General features: G+C 45.1%; 4 protein-coding genes across 4 annotated transcripts; 2 read left to right on the plus strand and 2 right to left on the minus strand.

The window, feature by feature from the left end:
• Window positions 1-1,936: 1,936 nt before the first annotated feature.
• On the minus strand, window positions 1,937-8,322 carry dusp22a (dual specificity phosphatase 22a). Its single transcript, XM_068740999.1, has 7 exons — window positions 8,302-8,322; window positions 7,494-7,527; window positions 7,260-7,342; window positions 6,885-6,934; window positions 4,650-4,724; window positions 4,348-4,519; window positions 1,937-2,113 (listed from the first exon to the last, which is right to left on the minus strand). The coding sequence occupies exons 1-7, from the start codon at window positions 8,320-8,322 to the stop codon at window positions 1,937-1,939; spliced, it is 612 nt and encodes a 203-aa protein (XP_068597100.1).
• A 560-nt stretch (window positions 8,323-8,882) lies between these two features.
• cox4i1 (cytochrome c oxidase subunit 4I1) lies at window positions 8,883-11,161 on the minus strand. Its single transcript, XM_068742604.1, has 5 exons — window positions 11,111-11,161; window positions 10,363-10,439; window positions 9,611-9,775; window positions 9,352-9,483; window positions 8,883-9,182 (listed from the first exon to the last, which is right to left on the minus strand). Exons 2-5 carry the CDS (start codon window positions 10,436-10,438, stop codon window positions 9,046-9,048), a joined length of 510 nt encoding a protein of 169 aa, XP_068598705.1. The 5' UTR covers window position 10,439; window positions 11,111-11,161; the 3' UTR covers window positions 8,883-9,045.
• A 134-nt stretch (window positions 11,162-11,295) lies between these two features.
• Window positions 11,296-13,564, plus strand: emc8 (ER membrane protein complex subunit 8). The gene is made up of 5 exons (XM_068742581.1): window positions 11,296-11,502; window positions 11,806-11,882; window positions 11,977-12,046; window positions 12,375-12,469; window positions 12,557-13,564. The coding sequence occupies exons 1-5, from the start codon at window positions 11,296-11,298 to the stop codon at window positions 12,714-12,716; spliced, it is 609 nt and encodes a 202-aa protein (XP_068598682.1). The 3' UTR covers window positions 12,717-13,564.
• A 1,106-nt stretch (window positions 13,565-14,670) lies between these two features.
• gins2 (GINS complex subunit 2) lies at window positions 14,671-16,448 on the plus strand. Its single transcript, XM_068742593.1, has 5 exons — window positions 14,671-14,811; window positions 15,057-15,171; window positions 15,278-15,377; window positions 16,008-16,134; window positions 16,214-16,448. The coding sequence occupies exons 1-5, from the start codon at window positions 14,722-14,724 to the stop codon at window positions 16,340-16,342; spliced, it is 561 nt and encodes a 186-aa protein (XP_068598694.1). The 5' UTR covers window positions 14,671-14,721; the 3' UTR covers window positions 16,343-16,448.
• Window positions 16,449-20,030: the final 3,582 nt, after the last annotated feature.

The raw sequence follows: 20,030 nt of genomic DNA on the forward strand, positions 1-20,030 counted from the left end.
CTGTGTTATGAATGAAATAGCTGACCGGTGATTTGACGACGTTCCCACTCGCTGACCAATCAGAGCGCAGGAGCGTACCTCGGCCGGCCCACTCCGCCCCCAGCTTTGTTCTTCTAAATGCGGGGCATTTACAAGAAATGATCTGACATGATGAGCGGCGCTGGAAGGAGACGCGCAGGAACGCGGGGGTGTCACAAGTTTACCTTTGGCTGCGGGGGTTTCTGCGCAAAGGTGACATTTCCCTCCGCGGCCACTCTCACGAAGCGCGCACGCGCGCCGACGTCATAGCCGAACCTCGACTGTTGTATCATTAAATCGGGAAACATTATCCGGTGACTTGAATCACGTGTTTATCCATAATGATGGTGGATTTTTTTTTTTTTTTATGTATCTGAGGCAGTTAATTTATCCGAAAAGAGAAAAGCTTAAAATCGAGTCAAACCTGTAAACACAAAATGAAAATAAATATGAATGATAAAAGTTCCTAAATAAGAAGAGACTTCTATTCGATACTTTGCTGTTCTGATGCAATTCAGAATCAAAACCTGACAGACAAACCCCCTGTCCTCCACCCCCTCCAAATAACCAGTCGTTCTGTCTTTACTTGCAAATTTATTAGTGTCTCTATATATTTTTAAACACTGAATGTTATTACAAAACACAAAAAAGCATTAAATGTGCAACGGAGACTCAAAGTAGTCACAAATGTGCGTTCCAAGGTCTACAGTTTCAAAATACATTTACAAATTGTACAAAATAACCATATTCAAACCCACACGAACGCAAAATGTTTTACTTCAACTTTGCAGATCTGATGTTTTCATATTTGAAAAGCTTCCTCTCTTTGTAATTGCTAAGTGTGCATTTCCTGATGTGCACGGATAAGGTTTGTAATGGCACGAGGGCTTTTGAGCCGCGTCAGCGAACGCCACCACCACTGCTGGAATGTTGTTGGGGGGGAATTTGTACAATTCCAAAGTGAAAAATTAATTCTGGAGATACAGAAAGTTTAGGGGGGAAAAAGCAGATGCCAGTCGTGTGCAGATCAACTCGTCGTTTTGGGGCTTCATTTTGCACATGAGGGTTCCCAAAACTGTAAATAATCAGATCCATGAAGCTGAAAATCAAATCTAAACTAGTTAAGGGTCGTGTAATACATGGGCGACCATTATGGTATATATTTTACGCAAACATACTATATATAGCCCAATTATTAAATAAACAAACGTACTGCCAATTTTAAAGCAGCTTTAAACCAATCTCTTTTTTGCAACGCTGTCGGGAAGTAAAGCAGCTGAGCGCTTATCTCACATCAGCAGATGCTGGACAAAGGACAGATAAGTCTGTCTCTTGTCTTTTGTCCTCTGCGGCCGAAAGGAGTCGGCAGAGTTGCAGAGACGTCACCGAGCTAAACTGCAGCTCTTCCTTCATACAATCACTGATATAGTTACACATTTAACAGCAGAGAAGTAGCACTCACTTTCAGTGGGCTGAATAAAATAATAGCAAACTTTAAAACATCAAATATGTAAAGTTAACGGCCGACCAACACACATTCCTATATATTAAACCAAAACGCGTCTTTAAGAAAACATTAACGAAGCAGTTTTAAGCCTGCAAAACTGAACAGTGCAGGTGTCTAGACTCCAAGTGGACATATAGTTTATTCATTGTCGCTAAAGTGCTGAACTGCTTGAGTAAGGCCTCGGTGGGCGCCGATACCCGTGCTGTGGCCGGACGAGGTAAAAGGAACTTGTGAGGCACAGAGTCTGTAGCTCAATTCTAAATTCCACCGCCTTGAAATGTGCATCGTCCGCAGGCGTGAAAAGGCTTTCAAGGTTGATGCACCGCGAAGTTGACTTAAGAGTTGAACACAGAATTGGAACTAGCGCCATCTACACACAGCAACGGGCAGGACTTTGGCATGGCCAGTATTTCAGCTGCTGCTCGCTGGATCATCTGGGCCAGACGGCAGATCGCTGATTCTTGTCTTTACTGGTCTGCCCAACTCTTCTGACCCTCGTATTTCACTGCGTTGCATCAGCAGGGCACCCACCAGCTCCTGGTCATTGAACGGACTGGGAAGGAAACTGGACCGTAACCAAGCTCGGTACTGTAGGAGAAGGGGGGGGGGGGAATACAATTATTATTATTTAGACCCAACTACATGTCATCGTTTGACTTAATCTGGTTACTGATACCTATTTGTGTTGAAGATGACACCAAAGCTTAGGTCTTTACTTGAAGCTGCATTTTGTGATTCTTTGATGTTTGTATGAGGATGGCAAGAAACTTTGTCCAGATATCAAACAAGAGGGTTTTATCTGCCCATGGATTTGGGACTTTCTCAGGAACAGACCCCAGAAGGAGAGGATAGTGAGGCATACCTCGTCCAAACTCATCCCAAGCACGGGCACACCACAAGGGTGTGTCCTCAGCCCCTTTCTCTACTATGTTTTCACACAAAACCACCAATGCCATTGTTAAGTAAGAAAACAACCGGCGTAAGACTGATCATCACAATGAACCAGTCTTCAGAGGGGACGTCCAGCATCTGTCCGTTTGGTGTTGCATCAACAAACTGGACCTGAACACCACATAGACTACTTTAAGTTCTTTGAAGTAGCACATCTCCGATTATCTAACCTGGCCCAAGAACATCTCGAAGCCCAACGGAGACATTGTGCCTTTATTAACCTGAAACCGGCTCACCTTCCTCAACAACTGCTTCTCCTTTGATCGGTCGCCTATAGAGAGCCTACTGACTTATTGCTGCAAGGTGTGCTTCACCTGCTGTCGAGCAGGGGACAGGAAGGACCCCCAGCTGATGGTGGGATTGGGACCACATTTCCCTCCCTCAGAGACATTACACTGGTCGTCTCCAGGGGAAGGCCGGTTGCATCATCAAAGACTCCCATGCATCCTGGACAGTATCTCTTCCCATCTCCCACTTCCCTCTGGAAAGAGATATAAGACCCCCCCCCCCCCCCCAAATATAAATGGATAAAGCCCCTCTGCTAGAGCAGATATAACACAATATACATTGAACTTAACAGAGAATTGTCTCTTCGGTTTATTTCTCCGCATGTGGGATGATCCTATATTCTGGCTGAGTTTCTGTGCTTTGGGGTGCCTCTTTTCATACCCCACTATTCTGCACTATTATATAACAACTGTAGACAACCAAGTAACCGCATTTGCATTGGACAATTAAAGGATGTGTAGGGAAGTTGCTTCGTCACCCTGATGATGTGGCAGCGACGCAGCTGTACCGACGATTAAATTCCTCACTTTCTATCTGAGACAAAAATGCAAATACAGAAATCTCATTTCCCCTCGACTCCTCGAAATCAGTGCAACATCTACTAACAGCTTTTTCTGTCATGCTATGGTGCAAGATGCTGACAGTAACGCTAAGCACGTGATCAGCAGTGCCCAGCTAATGCAATCCCAGCAAACCCCCTTGCAGTTCCCCTTCTCTGGACGGGGGTTAGGTCAGCGCCGTTGTGATGGAATCAGGCACCTTCAAGTAACTGAAATGCAGTGAAAATATCTGAAACAGAAGATTCTTCACCGTCTATAAGTTAATATAGAATTAATGCACTATTACGTCTATGAGGAGCCGTCTTGCTTTAAAGTACAGTAGATTGTGCAACATTTTCTTTGTTTAAAAAAAAAAAAAAAAAGGAAAAAGCTCCAAATCAGACTGGAAATAAAACCAAGAAGTTTAAATTGGTCTTTACTAGAAGTGGTGATTTTCTTCAAAGTGGAAGTAGATAACTCCAAACTATGAGCGTTAGCATTTCATCATTGTTTGTCTCAGACTGTGGATTTGTTTATGTATGTTTATGACAGAATTCCACTTGTGAAATCCTAGCAACGTCAATATAGTTAATTTGTTCTCACAACCCATTAAAATGCGCAATAACGAAACACAAAATTCTCAAGTTGATATTCAGAAGTGTCACATTAATTATTAATTATTATTATGACTCTTAAACAGGATTAAGAAAATAAAAACCTGCGTTGAACCGATGACCCATCGGTCCCTGGACGACCTGCTCAACCAACTGGCTCTTCTGGGATGTTGATGAATCAACGAGGATATTATGTGAAATTAATTACATAAATATTCCGTGGCTTTCCCTCTTGCAATGGCACATTTGTATTTATTCACACTGTCTTTAGCCAGGAAGATCCCACTGAGATACACGATCATGTGTTCCAGGGAATCCCAGAATAATAATGCGTAAAAATAACCCTGGATCTCGACTATTATCTGGATCACTACCAACCTCTAATGGATTAGGGTTAGGGTTAGGGTTTGTGTTATTTTAGTGTCTTCACCTCTGAGACTTGCGTGGCCTCAAATTTCTTCAGCTGATTCTGGAAGCCGTAGTTTGGGCAGACGCAGGAGCGAGCGACCTTAACGGCATTCAGGCAGTCACTGAAGCCGTAGTCGGTGGCCGTCATCAGGTAAGCCACCACCAAGGTCGTGCTGCGGGACACGCCTGCGAGACTGGAGCAACGCAAAGCCTGGTGAGCATCAGAAGTGGCCCTGAGCACTTTATCATCATCCTCTAGATCCCATTGCTGATCTGACCCTTTGAGGCATACTTTTAAGAAAGTCTACAGACATGAAAACCTACCAATGGACGAGGCAAACGCCGCCACTTGTGCGACACTCGTGGATGAAGCCAATGGCATTTTTAAAATGTGGTAATCTGGAAAAACAAAAACAAACACATTTTTATATAGTCAGCACTTGTTAAGTCTGACAAAATGAATAAAGCGCACATTTCTGTGATGTGTAGTAACGGACAGAAACTATTTGAATCAAGAAAAACAGCTCAATTGTTCATCAAATCAGGGAACTAGTTTTATTATACGGTAGAGAGACATAAAGGTTGTAAAGCTAAAAATATATACGCAATAGGAAATGAGAAAGGATATCTTGAACCGAAACTCCTGTGCAAAAGCCCAAACTTCAGGTGCTGAACCGATGACAACCTGACGACACCTTTCTGACAATCAAAAGCGTAAAGTAAAATTAAGAGGCCAGTTTGGAAGATCTTAAATAACCGACACGTCAAATAGCACTCGCTTTACTTTCATTCAAGCCATCTTGTCACGTGACGGAAAGACCGGGTCTGCTTCAACAGAGTCTGTGGTAGACCTCAGACAGACGAGGGACAGACGAGGGACAGACGAGAGACAGACGAGGGAAGTAACCGTCGGGTTTGACATCTGCCAAAATCACGTCAGTTCCCACCACTCACTAAAGCCTGCATAATCAGGACTTGTGCGACTGCTGGTCCCGTCCTGAGGAGACGGTTACTCAACAGCAGACGGAATAACAGACTGGAGCCCCCCCCCCCCCCCCCCGAGATCCACACTCTTCTTCAAAAGATGTCACCTCAGCATTAACAAGCACGGAGGTTTCCGGCCGTCTTGTTTGATACGCAGAAAATTATTTTGACAAAGTTGAAAGGTTTTGAATAAACTAATCCAGAGAGTGACACAAACAAAGTAAGATGGGCTCCATCCTAACAGTGAAACTTGATTCAGTATATTCAGATCACTTCATATTATATTTGTTAAAAAGCTTAGAATTTGTATTTGTAACCAAAGCGCGGACAAAAATATTTTTTTAAACGACATCATCTATATATTCAACGCAGATTGAACATTAAAATTATAGCAGGGCTGTCCTGGGGCTGTTTACATTCCACTTCCTATTTGTCCGTTTCTCTCTTCTCGTGACATTTGGCTGGATTCAGAGTAAAGCCTGCTGAAAGTCCACGCAGACGAGGGCTGAGATTTAAGGCCGCACAAATCATTCAGAGTTTTTAGGAAGTTAATGGTTTTTCAAAACGGCTCCAAACCGCTGCAGCTGCTCCAACCGTACAGCGAAGAGAAAGACGGTCCCCCCGGAGCGTCGGAGGAGGGGCCCCGCGGACCCCGGCCGCAGAGGCTTCATGGGCGGTGAGCTTAGCAGGCAGTTGGCCTCGGCGCTCCTGTGATTGTGACAGAGCTCCTTTATTAAAGTCCTCGGTGGTCGAGGCCAACAACCAGATGTCACACGAAGGTTTCCTTCCTCTGCTGCCTGAGGGAAGGACACTTGATTGCGACAGTGAAGGTCAGACGCTTCCAACCCAACAGAATCAACAACATCCATCCAACCAATGAACCTCAATTCTCATCAACTTGCATTTTAACCAATAATTTTGTACAAAGTGAAGTTCCTCTTCAAACCGGGGCGCCTAGATGTGTCCTGAGAGGCCTGAGAGGCTTGAGCCATGATTCTGCTTTTGAGCCCGTGTCGAGGGTCCCATCCAGAATAACTGCGGCTATGAAGTCAAATAATAAATGCGCTGACTAACGCCTTGTGTTCGGTGCCAGCACGAGTGTGGAGGGACGGCTTATTGCTCGTTCAACATGGAGTGTTCCTCTCTGGCGGGCTCCTTCGAATTCATATATTTACAGATCATTGAATGAATGAAAAATAACAAGCTATTAAAATAAAAGTCATTTCATTCTCACTTTCTACCGTAAATACTTCATTTTAGACACTCACGATATAAATTTGCATAAAATGGTAATTGGTACTGCTAGTTGTTGAGAAACTACAAACATGAATCGTGCCTTTAAAAAAAAAGAAATTCTCTCTCAACTGCCAAATCCTTCATTTTATATCTGTGACAGTTCGCATTGGGGCATCTCACGGGTCCTGGGGCCACAATCTGGAGGGTAAATAAGTGTTGAAATAATACTTTATGACTCATCGGGGCTTGAGAAATTCATCTAGACGGGAACGATTCAAACGTGAGCATACAAACAACATTAGCATGTGATCGCCGGTGTCTCGGCGTGCGTTTACTCACAGGTCCTGGCTGTAATCGTCGTGCGCCTGAATGCAAAGGTACGTCATATCCTGAAAAACATAACATAAAGACTGCATGACGACCGAAGGGAAAGAAACGACAACAAATAATTCCATCAAATATTAACATCTGTACGATTCTCAGCCATTCGTTTACGGCCCACTAAAAAGCTCATAAAAATACTATATATTCATCGATTTAAACTTCTCATGTTTAAGTTATTGCTTGGCTGAGATCATTAGCGCATCTCCCTTAACACACGTAACTCATCAGCACCCCCATCTGGCTGACGGCACGCATTACATGATTTGAAAACATCCATCCATCCATGAAGGAAAACTCGTACAAAAGGGTCAAAGTGGACTTCCCACTGACCTCGTGCAAGGGCGCAGCATCGTGGTGCACCGACAGGACGTGGGTGATGCCATTCTCTTTCAGGCCCTCTTTGCTTTCTGCATCTGGAAGCAAACAGGGAGATCAGAGAGTCCGACAGTAGAACAGTTCCACTTAAATGGCAATAAAATAATCCGATATATTGAAGAACGCATAGTCTGACTGTGCTATCCGGTAAGCATCTATCTGACCAGACTCAAGTCGTTTTGGGCTTACCGTGGAAGCTCCCGATGTAGAGCCCGTCTACAACCTGTAAAAGCAGCGGCCACAGACATTGCATTCAGGTCAAATCTTCATCACGGTTCGATTTCTAAATCTGGATTCAGGTTGGATTAAAGGCGTAGGGCTCGAACGTTCCCTGCAGCCGTACAAGGCCTGAAGCAACGGTGCACGTCTAAAAGATGAGCAGCCTGGAGGTCAATCAGGATGGACATTATTATTATTATATTATCTGCTTCTACAAAGAGTACGCATTAAGAAAACATTTTGGGAACTCTGCTTTCAAACAAGCGACTGTTGCAATTTTACTTACTGGTGACTAATTAACAACAATGTTTAGAAATGCATTTTCTTTGTATATGTTAGTGGCTAAATGTTAACGGAGCATTGACTAGCTTAACGTTTTTAACTCCAAGTAACCGGTTACACATTCATGAAGCTGTTGAAGATGGAACTATGCGATATCCACTTTATTTTAAAAAGCTTTTTTTTTAAAAAAAAAGAAAAAAGAATTCCGTTTCTACTCTTTACGTGTCGATTAACGTTTTTTTGTTTTTATTACAAAGTTTGAACGAAACGGGGGATCAAGCCGCAACGTCCGGTTAACCGTAGCCCAAACGGTTACCTTCTAGTCGGCTCGTTCTGCACTACGGTGCCTTTCCGTTAACGATATATTCCTTTACATTAACGATATATTCCTTTATAACTATATATTCACAACCGAGAAACGCTCCACAGGCGCTTCGTAGAGTTGTAAACAGCGACAACAACACAACACCGGCCGAAGTACGTCATAACACGTTACCTTGTTCATGTGGTTGCCCATGGTGACTTGTAGATCTAAAACGTGAAGCTGAGCTAACTTTCGACTTAAAATAATCTTCTATGAAGGAGGATAATAAACTCTTACTGCAGAGCAAAGTTGTTGTTTTTATTCCACCGATATCTCAACCGCCGCCAGCACAGCTCCGTCTTCCGGATTGCTTTGACGCGAGCTGAGCTCAGCCGGTAAATGACGTCACTACGTCACGCCGTCTCTTTGGGGGGGGGGGACAAAGGCCCCAATCAATGAATCCTTAAATGGTCATTGTTAGCATGTTAGCATGGACGTTCTCTGGGAAATCATATTAGATTCATTGCTTTAAACTTCTTGGTAATTAATTCAAATTTAAACGACTCAAGAAATGATTAGCTCATTAGCCAGCCTTAACATACACGCACCAACTAGCTGTTAGCACATAAGGTTTATACACCTTATACTCCAACTGTAACCCCCCCCCCCCCAGTGGAAATAGCTAATGCTTAATACACCTGTATGTTCCCGACTATAATTTGACGTCTATTCCTTTAGTGACTTAAAGTAGAAGCATCGAAGTCCAAACACAATTAGTTTCATCAGTTAAACTTTTATTATTTCTACAGCACACAATAACCGTAAGAGGAAGAGGGCTTCCAAAATGTACTGTAGCGGCAATGTGGCCAACCGATTGAAAAACAGAAACAAGGTGATTCTTGTATTGTCGAGCTCTTCAGCATCCGCTACGGTCATTCACTTTTTCCACTGCTTTTTTTCATAATCCCATTTGGACGCGAGGCCTTCCACGGGGTTCATTCTCATGTCCAACGCCCTTTGAAGCTCCATTGCTTTGTACTCGGGATCAAAGGTGTGTGGGAGGGGTCCAAACACTGCACAGACAAAAAAAACAATGATATGTTAATGGTCATAATAATAATTTAACACAGATGACTGCATCTCGTTTGACTCGCTTACATTCACAAACAAAAAGAATCACACTTCGTTAAATCAGGTCGATTTGCCAACGAGCTCGCTATCTATGAGTTTAGGAAGCCATACCATATTTTTTCTGCCAGACGACAACGAGGCCAGTGAGGCCGATAAGGAAGAGAATTCCTCCAAACACAACCTTCCACTCTGACGTGGACTTGGTCATCTCAGCGTAGCTCTGATTGAAGCTGATGCGGTACACTGAATATTGGGAACACAAAGTAACGAATTAAGATGATTAATGAGGAAATAAATGGTCGACGGATCCACCATTCATACATGAACCAAACTAATGTCCAGTGAAAAGAGAGCCTCGCAGCAGTCCTACGTGCAATCTTCTCATCATTAGACAGCGCCAACCAGGAGCCCATCTCCTTGGCCTTCAGGGACTTCTGGTCTGGACTCAAGTTCTGCACATAGCAGATATCCGGGAGGGGTTCCCCCCGCCTGTCACAGTAGGCAGGAAGAGTGTAGTCCTCTACCTTGGCAACACCTGCAAGTCACAGTGCAGAGATACTCGTATGTAGGATGCCTTTTGCCAATTATTTTATGATTGTCAGCCTTCTATGCAAAATGTAAATGTTTTATTGCATTCGCATTAACTTTAAATTAAACTAAGTTATCTCTACTAACTGAATGAGTGCAACTCCAAATGACACATTCTTGTTCTTGCAGGGCACCCGACACTACGCTGATGAACTACCCGTCATAATAAATGTTGAAAAGCCCCAAATCACAATTTTCTGCAGTTATGTGAATTCAACAGAATTCTTACCGATATATCCAAGCCTGAAACAGAAGCTAAGTAGATACAAATGTAACCTTCAAGAATGAACATGGCATGTACAACCCCAACGCATTTACTATTTTATTTCTCTTGAATTCTAGAGCTATTTGCCAACAGACTCTGGTTTGAACTAAAATACTTTTAACACTGATTTTTGAAACTTTCCATTCCGAAACAAGCAAACCCCGTTAGCTTCTAAAAAGATCGATGGAGACTTTTCATTTTCAAAAATTGTAATGATCAATACATGTCAAAAGTGAAAGCTCTTCCATTATATTTCTCGCAGCACGCACCGTGTCCGCCCCGTACACAAATGGACGTGGAGAGGGCACGCTTGCCGATGAGGCTCAGAGCTCTGGAGGCCAGCATCCTGCGGAAAACATTATGAAGAGAAGTAAACAAAAACAAGCATATAACAGTGACACAGTCTTGTACGCTACCATGAAACATTCATTTATTCTTCTCTGGTTGAATGATTAATGTAAGAATTAAGTTAAAAGGCACACAGCAAATATCTGAACACATTGGAGTCATACATCTCTATTTAAACTAATAATACTGTGATTATTACAGACGTTTAAATGAGGTTCTATTTATAAATTGAGGACTATTGATTTGTGGCGGTATCATAGGTTTAGCGTTGTTTGCACCCAAGCTATTGTTAACCTTAGCTTCAAACACAAGGTCATGCCGCCGGCGATAATAAAACCGCAGAAATGTCAATTTCTTTAAGACAATGTATTCCAATTCAATAATATTATTATTGCTTCGATAATTTATAGGAACCAGTGGAACACCACTTTATCATCGACGTTCTAAACGACATGTCCGCCACCACGGAGCGCTAACAACAGCTAGCTGTATGCTAGCGAGCTTAGCCCACCTACGACAAAGTCACTCGCGCATTTGTGTCTAATTCAACATGACCAGCTCGTCCGGTTCACGTTTTTAAAATGGCTACCTGTATAATGTCACGGCGCCGGTAAGCGGCACTCCGCGGTGTAGCTCAGAAACGCTTCAATAGAGATAAAAGTACCCAACCTGCTGTCTTCTTCCTTCTCTCGTCCGCCGATATCCTTAAAGGAAGTGCGACTGCGAACGGAAATACGTAAAGTGACTTGTTTCACGACATTTTAAAATCCTCAGTTACGGCAACACCGGCTAATGGCTACACCTGCTGCTTGCTAACTAGCTCGTTGTGATTCAACCCCCCGAGTCTCGCAAACATGCCGATTCAGCTGACGAGTCAGGCTTATTGTAAAATGCTCTTACATGCTGCTAAGTACCCCTGCGCGTCCGTTAATGGACTCTTGGTGGCAGAGAGGACGAAGGATAAAAACAGAGCCGGGGAAGCCGTCTTGTGCGTGGATTGCGTGCCGCTGTTCCACGGGACCCTCGCGCTAGCACCGATGCTAGAAGTAGCTTTGACGCTGGTACGGACCCGTCCGGTGTTTCCTGGAACTTCCTGAAGTTGTAGGAGCGATTTTGCACGCTGCTGTTGAACCGCATTGATGCACGAACAGGTGTTTTAAATATCGACCCCTCTGACTAAATTAGAAACGATCCCCGTATTGCGAAATGCACCTAAATAGCACGCAGCCTTCATATGGTAGTCGTATGATGCAGTTTGTACAATAAGTTCATATAGAATTCAAATATTTTCCGCTCCTGTTTACAATGAATTTTATTTGACGTCATGTCCTTCCACGATGACGCCACAAATCCTGTCATTTCAGATCGATACATGGTGTAGAGACAACAATTACGTCATCGTTGGGTATTATCAAGCCAATGAACGCACAAAGGATTCAAGGTACAGACAATACACGGGCTGCTTCATGCAGCAACCGATCATAAATCATACCTACGGACCCTAATCAATATGTATTTGGTTCCTTCTCTCACAGACCCAACCAATTTGCAGAAAAAGTGGCTGCACGGATTTCAGAAAACTTCAACGAAGCAGCGATTGTTATGGTAACACAAAGACTGCACTTTTTTTTAACATTTATTTTCTAAAGCAACTGTTGAATTTTTTTATTAAATTAAGTACCAGAATTTGAATATCAAGGTATTTTTCGTAACAAGCATATATATTAATTGCTAAGTAAAATTCATATAAATGTAACCTTATTATAAATTCAAATCTCTAAACGTCCATAGTACATGTAAACGTAATAGTAAAGGATTGTTCTGCTTCTTAGATCACCTTCATGTCAATCCTGAAGATTTATCTGAACAGATTTATCCCTCAGATCGTCCAACTCGCCGGCGCCACTAACCCTCGGCTTGCTTCTCCTCTCAGGTGGACAACAGCAGATTAACGATGAGCTGCTTCGAGCCCATTGTGCTCATTTACGATCATCATGAAAACAAGTGGAAAAGCAGAGAATTAACTGCGTAGGTTTAGAGCTCTTCCACTTTGAGACATTTACAGAGGATGTGCACCTAAACCTCTGACATGGAAACCCTTCTTTTCTCTTCCAGCGACTGCTTTGAGGACTGGAGCGAAGCACAGAAGATCACATCTGCACTGTTGGAGTGCAGGTCTTATGAGAACTTGATTGATTTTGACAACCACTTGGATGATCTCAGGAATGATTGGACCAACCCTGTGATCAACAAGTCGGTCCTGGACTTGTGCTAATAACTTCCGACAGGGGCACCCTGGACAGATCACGTGAATATCGTGGCCATGTCAACATGCACGATGCTACTCGTTGCGTCGCACAGGAGTTAAAAGACAGGCTCGATGCGCAGTTGTTCCGTCCAAAGGCCCGGAACTGATGGGAACTTTGGGAACGCTGTCCGGTTTGGCTAACACCTGTTAAGGGCAAGCGCCGCGTGTGCTCTGGTGGAATGTGTCCACCTTCTACCAGGTGATAAAGGCAGTTGCGTTTCGAATGCTACGTAATGTACGATTTTCTGCAGTTATTTGTGTTAATTCTAAGGTGTGTCGTTAAGTTGAATTCTAACATTTATTTGTTCCTTTTTATGTTTGGTAGCTCTATAGAGATTGAATTGCAAATCATTAAAAATGTAAAGGTTGCTATATTACTGATACAATATGAATGTTCTCTATACAAATTTCTAGTTTGTATTCAGGTCTGAAACAAAATTGACGTGGAATTGACTCATGAAGATTTTCGTCATGAAAACAAGCAAAGAAATTGTAGAATAAAAGTTTTGCTCTTTGTTCTGTTTGTCACATGACAACCCGATTCCGACAGAAGGAACGTTAACGGCAGACGAGTTGGTGACTTGAGAGCTTTGAATTTTCAACAGGGTGCATACTGTACTCCGTCACTGGTGCATGTCGGTCTGCAGGATATACATGTTGCCATATTGAATTTTAATTGGCCTCCAGATCTCCGGCGTCAGGAATATGTCAATTTTGTCTTTGGGATAAAGTAAAGCATTTATTGATACCAATTGACCATTTTAAGTCAGGAGGAAACACTTCCCACGTATGAAATTGACTCATTTTAAGGTGCAGTAACAATGTTAATATGTTAATGTTAATTAAATACAAAGATAAAGAACTACCTTGGATTTTGAGCTAAAATTTAATAAGGATACATTTTTTGTACAGAAATCTCAAGTGAATGGAATCAAATCAGGAGACTTTCTACATTAATAAAACAAAATAGACGTCGGTCTTACCTGGGTAGAAATGCAAAAAAGAAATTCAGGTACACTTATTTCCATTACCGAATTTATAATATACATGTAACTGACTTGGTGATGTAGATGTAGAGAAAGATAATTGAAAAAAGACATGCAGTACTTGATTTATTACATTGGAAAATCGCTGCATTAACAAGGATACATACAGTAAAATCACAGAAACCACACTTAATGTTTTATATTAAAGTTTAGCTGCTCACCACATTTGGGTTCCTTCTAGGGTAACCCCTCTAGATTTCATTTTCTGCTCTGATATGAAAATATGTTGCAATGTATCGAGTTAAAATGAGAGTTTGAACAGCTGGCTGAATGAGTTTTAAATATTTGTACAGATAAAGAGTTTGACGTGCCTCGTCTTATTTTGTAATGTGCACGTGGAGTGGTTTTATTGTGCAGAAGGCTTTCTGCCATCTCCACACTGACTTCATGGGATTGGCAGTGTTGATCATTCATGCTCCAATTGCTCTCATTGATGATCAGAAATGATCTATTTATAAAAAAAATATCTATTTATATCTACAAAGCTATAAAAATGACATAAAACCCATTTCAATTGGAACGTTGGAATTTAAGATCTGTGGTCTACATTTTAAATCATTCAGTGGACATCGCCACCTAGCGGTACTTGCCTGAAACTACCATTGCTGTGGCATGACCCACCTTTCTTCTTCCGGGTCAGACAAGGCAAAAATAAAAAGATATGTCAAAACTCTCATAATTAAACAGTGACCAAAACAGTCAGCAAAGCGCATATACACCGGCAATGCGCGAATATAAAATATAATTTAACAAATATAATTTAAGGAAAACGGCATTAATGTACTCGTAGTCCTTCCTGCCCCCGCGCGACCGTCACCGTGTTGGTGACGTATGCGTCTAATGGAGTCCTTCCTGCGATCCGTAGCGCGGGAAAAGAGCTAGCTCGATTCAGTGGCTAAACTTCTGCGGAAGCCAGAGAGCAATTCATGGATCCCTCGGAGGTGGAGTTCCTCGCCGAGAAAGAGACGGTGAAGATCATCCCAAATTTCAGTTTAGACAAGGTCTACTTGATCGGGGTGAGTCCGTTTGTGTTAAAATATCATTTTACGAGGTCAAACCGGCTGCTCGTGATCCGGTTAGCTTGTGTTAGCGTCAGCTACATTACCTGAGTAAATGTCCGGCATTCAGGTTTCCGGGTTAAGCGCTGGCCGGTAGTGTTAAGTGTGTGACGCCACAGTGACAGTCAAGTCAAATTATCCTGACGTTGACGTCAGGATTACGAGTCACGTGACTCCGCCCCACCAAATGTTTCTGTGCCCAGGGCGACCTGGGTCCGTTCAACCCCGGATTAGCCGTAGATGTCCCGCTGTGGCTGGCCCTGAACCTGAAGCAGAGGCAGAAGTGTCGGATTGTTCCTCCCGCCTGGATGGACGTGGGTGAGACGCTCCGCTCACGCGTTAAATCGCTTATTTCTGATTTATCCTAGCCGTAAATTACGCGTGCTGGTTTCTGACATCGTCTCCTGTTCCGTCGTTTCCTCAGAGAAGCTGGAGGAGACGCGGGAGCTGGAGAGGAGAGAGGAGGCCTTCACTCCCGTTCCCAGTCCTCACTACATGGAGCTGACCAAACTGCTGCTGAACCAGTGAGTCCCAAACGCTTCAACCAGTGTTTGCACCCCAACAGAGGCGAGCCAGCCAGCAGCGCGTCGTTTCCATAACGACGATGGTCTGGCCTTTCAGGTTTTTTGTGCGCGTCCAAATTTCAAATCAACGCTTTGCGCTGCATCTCAAAATAGTAACGGGTCTCTAAAGTGCTGTGTGAGGGAATGAGTTAGTTATGCATTATGGCCATCCCATAATGTCACCTCTGTTCACGCGTTCCACCTGTAGGAGGCCCAACCATCAAAAGTCACATGACTGAGATGAAAGCAGTTATTGAATCCTGATAGAATCTGCGCTTGAATTGATTTTTTATTTGAAGCAGCAGTGTTGCTAATCTGCTGTACTATTTTTTACAGTGTTCTCCCTCCACAGCATTTATTATTAGAATGCACACAGAGCCCAAAGCAGAGAACCAGAGAGCTCATAACCATCGTGTGTGGGGGGGGGGGGGCTCATTATTCCCGACTCGCCGGGCTACGCAGAACTAGCGGCGTGATATTTCCCTCGGGGGTTCTTCTTTATCGCGCTCCTGGCGTCCATTTTAAACGAACCGCTCCCTTATTGTCTGTCGCTCCGACCCAACCCGACGACGGCTCGGCCCGTCTTCCCAGCGCGTCCGACAACATCCCTAAAGCGGACGAAATCCGAACGCTGGTCAAAGACATCTGGGACACGCGCGTGGCCAAGCTCCGCCTCTCCGCAGACAGCTTCATCGGCCAGATGGAGGCTCACGCCAAGGTACGGTGGGTGGATTATAATCCAGTAATTCATCCGTTGCTCGGTCCTCGGGGGGTGAAACGGTTCCTTGTGTCTCCAGCTGGACAATCTGACGCTGATGGAGATTAACACCATCCGAACGTTCCTCCTGGACTCCCTCAACTGCATGTACAAGCTACGGTCCAACCTGCAGCCCGGCTCCAGGAGGGGGCGACTCACGGACTACTGACGGGCAGTGATCCATCCGGGCCTGTCAAAAGGGTTCAGATCCTTGGGGGGGGGGGGCGGAGCCTGAGGCTGAGGTGTTCGGACTCCGGAATGCTTCCAGAAATAGAATCAACGTTCATTTGAATGGATGATTCAAGCCGAATCGCTTTGAAGTGTATTAAAATCATGTTATCTGTAATTAAATGTGTATTTAGTCAGAATAAAAGCTTTTGTACATTTAGGGTTTCAGTTTGCTGCAATACTCTCCTCATTTCTGAGCATACTGGATTATTTGCCTTCAGAATTACGCCCGAGCGTAGCTCCGTGTTTCATACTTGAATTTTCGGGTGTTTTTTAAACCGCTGACTGGACGAAACATTTGATATTGAAGAAAACGTACGGCTCGTTTCTCGTTGCCTCACGAAATTATATCCAGATTAATCTATAATTTTCTTTAGGTGATCATTTTTGAAATATTTTATTTTCTTTTTTGTCTGAAATCACAGCCATATACTCATAAATACCCTAATTACTACATTCAACAAAGAATATATTACATTACAATGAATTCAAACAAGTACATTTTAAAAACAGGATTTCACAGCATCTAGACATCCTCCACTGAGTAATGGGGCTATTGCATGGGCGTGCAAGGGTAGGAGGGGGGGGGGGGTAAGGGGCTCACTGAACTTCACCTCCCCCCACCCCCCCCCCCACCCCAGGTCATTGGCAGCTTGCCTCAGGCATGCAAACTCAGACAGACGGGGCTCGGCTCTCCGCTGTAAAAAATGAGACTACGCTCGATTTGCCTGGTCCTCTGAGCCGGCTCGGGACCCGTTTGTAAAACATTCGGCTCTAGATGGGGGGGGGGGGGGGGGAGGCATACAGTAGAGTGAATGTGAAAGTCCCTGATCACTGGTTTGAGCAGAAGGTCCAATCGTGTGATGCGACTCATTCACTGAGGCACTTGTAATTAACCTACGGTAATATATGGGGGGGGGGGGGGGCTTCGTTGACTTGAGAAATAAGTTAACATCCTGCACATTTTGAAATCGGGAAAAGCAGGCGGGGGGGGGTCAAAGGTCTTCGCGAGCAGGATGCGTCTGATTTGAGTTTGGCTGGACAGATTCGTAACTCAATTCTAAATGCGTTTCATTTTGGCACGCTGCGGCGGGTTTTCAGCCAATGAGGCGTCGCGTTCTACGAACCTTTCGCGCCGTTCGATTCCAATATTGTAATATAAGCGTTACGCAACGTGACGCGGTGACTATGGAGAACCGGTTCCATCGGCTGGCAGCTTCAAAAGACTCTTCATGTCTTTGAAAGTACATCAGAGTAAAAAAAAATACAATTATTGACTAGAGGAGCGTCCCGCCAGAGTTTTGTTGCTGCTACAGAATTAAAATGGACACACACACGTCGCTGTGATTGTGGGGGGGGGGGGGGGGGTCGAGCCTCAGGACCTCAGAGCGAACGTCGCCGGGCTCAGTGCACCCCGTCCTCTCTTACTCAGCTGAATGTCTCAAAACGAGCTGTTCTGGCCAGCAGCAGTACAAACACTAAAAGCACCACCCCCCCCCCCCCCCAAACAAAAGCATGAACATATAAAAATGGCAGGCTTTTTCTTTGAAAAGAAAAATGATTAAAGTAACAAAAACATACAAAAGTCTTTTTAAGTCTTCATATTATATACAATACAAGGCTGAAGCACCTGTTTAAATTCTTATCCTCAAATTTTCTATGTTGAAATAAAACATTTTCCTTAATTCCCCCCCCCCCCCAAACAAAATGTGCATTAGTCGAAGTTCTTCCCGACTTTGGAACAAGTTCTTTGTAACACAGTACCACCAGGTAGTTCTTCAGCTTTTATTCTTAAGTGCATTTCCAGTTGAGAAGCTCATGGCCACTGCGATAAAAGTCAGTCCTCATTGACCGGAAGCCTTCGAGTCTCGGGGGGGGGGGGGGGGGGGGGGGCTGCTCCCTCATTGGCAGGATTGTCTGTGCAGCTGTGGTGGCGAGGGATGCAGGGACCGAACGATCGAGCAGCTGGGACAGAAGTTTTTGCGTGTATTCGTGTTGCTCTTCAGGTATTCTGTCCCGTGCTTCTGCTGATCTCGGGGGGGGGGGGCTTGGCTACATTGGCACGCGATGGTGGCTTATGGCACAGTCCCTGGCTGGCCACAATCCAAAGGCTGCCGACCCTTCACCGAAAGGTCCCGTATCATCCAGCTGTAGTCTCCTCCATGGAGCCCTGCGGACCGGGCCACGAAAAAGAAACTCTGGATGTCAGTCCCAAAAAAAGGGGAGAGAGAGAGCCTGGGGGCCATTTGGGTTGGTGCGTCGGGGGGGGGGGGTCACCTAGGCGGGTAGCCCTTGTAGTGGCCACCCCTCGGCCAGTGCGTCTGTGGCAGCGTCAAACACTTCCTGAAGTGCTCCAGCTCGGCTTGTAGCTTCTCCCTCTCCAACGCCAGCTTCTGTCTCTGGGACATCAGCTCCTGGAAGCAGAGGAGACACGCATCCACATGGGTGATGGGTGGGGGGGGGGGGGTAGGAGTTCTTGGGGGCGTGTCTTACCCCCATGCTGTGAGACAGCTGCTCGGCAGTCAGACCGAGGTTGTAGTTCTGAGCTTCGAGTCTCCGACACTGATTCTGCAACACTTGCCGCTCCAAACTTTGCTCTGGAGGGCGGCGCCAAATCAAAGACGATGGGTGAGAGAGAAAATCAGACGAGTGAGGTTTCCACCGGGCATGCGAAGAGTGGGAATTGAAAAGACTGCCCTCTAGTGATCAAAGAACGCTACTACGACTTTACCTTGGGCTCGTCCCGTCGGTTTTAAATCAAGTCAAACTGTTATTTTAAACTTCCGCTTTAAGATCAATATATTTTATGATTTGTTTGAGAATGAAGGGAAACACCAAATCATTACATAGGATGAGATATGAACCAATTCCACGCAGGCAGGCTTTGGCACTGATTTGACACGAGGTGGAAGAGCAGCACGGTTTCATAATGGAGATCTCACCTTCGATATATTCCTGATAAGCTTCAAATACAGATTCAATTCCCTGCCACTTGGATGCAGGAGCCTCCTCTTCGTCCTCATCCTCCTCCTCTTCCTCAGAGTAATCCGGACCCGAGAGGTCCTCCCTCGTCCCCGAGGCGTCCCGGTGTAAAGGTGCAGCAAAGTGCTGCCCGTTGGGCTGGGGGCGGGGCTGCAGGAGAGGATGGGCACCTGAGTGAGGCGGCGGCGGCGGCGGCCGGCCCGGGACGCTCTGAAGCTCCGGAATGTTGTAGTGAACGGACGACTCCTGGAGGTGGCAGGACTCCGACGTTCCCGTCGCTCCACCTAGAGGATGAGATGGAACGTTTGTCACTCGGCCGATCGACCAGGCGTCCGACTCGTCGCCGCTGACGGACGGAGCGCGCCGACTCGGCCGATCGACCAGGCGTCCGACTCGTCGCCGCTGACGGACGGAGCGCGCCGACTCGGCCGATCGACCAGGCGTCCGACTCGTCGGCGCTAACGGACGGACCGCGCCGACTCGGCCGATCGACCAGGCGTCCCGACTCGTCGCCGCTGACGGACGGAGCGCGCCGACTCGCCTTTGTGTTTCTGCAGCGCTCTCTGCGTGGACTGAAGCACCGACTCGTGGAACTGCTGGGCGAATTCCTCGGGGGTGAAGCTGTCCCAGGGTTTGGTGCGCCCGTT

Source organism: Brachionichthys hirsutus, chromosome 1 (assembly GCF_040956055.1).
Source record: "Brachionichthys hirsutus isolate HB-005 chromosome 1, CSIRO-AGI_Bhir_v1, whole genome shotgun sequence".
Classification (NCBI taxonomy): Eukaryota; Metazoa; Chordata; class Actinopteri; order Lophiiformes; family Brachionichthyidae; genus Brachionichthys; species Brachionichthys hirsutus.

What these genes read in the sequence shown, in the direction of transcription:
- gins2 (XM_068742593.1), top strand. Translation starts at nt 14,722, where the DNA reads ATGGATCCCTCGGAGGTGGAGTTCCTCGCCGAGAAAGAGACGGTGAAG. An exon ending in ACCAAACTGCTGCTGAACCA is followed by an intron (nt 15,378 to 16,007) that starts GTGAGTCCCAAA and finishes CCGTCTTCCCAG; the next exon opens with CGCGTCCGACAACATCCCTA. An exon ending in AGATGGAGGCTCACGCCAAG is followed by an intron (nt 16,135 to 16,213) that starts GTACGGTGGGTG and finishes TTGTGTCTCCAG; the next exon opens with CTGGACAATCTGACGCTGAT.
- dusp22a (XM_068740999.1), bottom strand. Translation starts at nt 8,322, where the DNA reads ATGGGCAACCACATGAACAAG. An exon ending in GACGATTACAGCCAGGACCT is followed by an intron (nt 4,725 to 6,884) that starts GTGAGTAAACGC and finishes TTGTTTTTCCAG; the next exon opens with ATTACCACATTTTAAAAATG. An exon ending in GGCGTTTGCCTCGTCCATTG is followed by an intron (nt 4,520 to 4,649) that starts GTAGGTTTTCAT and finishes GCGTTGCTCCAG; the next exon opens with TCTCGCAGGCGTGTCCCGCA.
- cox4i1 (XM_068742604.1), bottom strand. Translation starts at nt 10,438, where the DNA reads ATGCTGGCCTCCAGAGCTCTGAGCCTCATCGGCAAGCGTGCCCTCTCC. An exon ending in TTGTGTACGGGGCGGACACG is followed by an intron (nt 9,776 to 10,362) that starts GTGCGTGCTGCG and finishes TGTGACTTGCAG; the next exon opens with GTGTTGCCAAGGTAGAGGAC. An exon ending in TAATGATGAGAAGATTGCAC is followed by an intron (nt 9,484 to 9,610) that starts GTAGGACTGCTG and finishes CCCAATATTCAG; the next exon opens with TGTACCGCATCAGCTTCAAT.
- emc8 (XM_068742581.1), top strand. Translation starts at nt 11,296, where the DNA reads ATGCCGATTCAGCTGACGAGTCAGGCTTATTGTAAAATGCTCTTACAT. An exon ending in TAGAAGTAGCTTTGACGCTG is followed by an intron (nt 11,503 to 11,805) that starts GTACGGACCCGT and finishes CTGTCATTTCAG; the next exon opens with ATCGATACATGGTGTAGAGA. An exon ending in AAAAGCAGAGAATTAACTGC is followed by an intron (nt 12,470 to 12,556) that starts GTAGGTTTAGAG and finishes TTTCTCTTCCAG; the next exon opens with CGACTGCTTTGAGGACTGGA.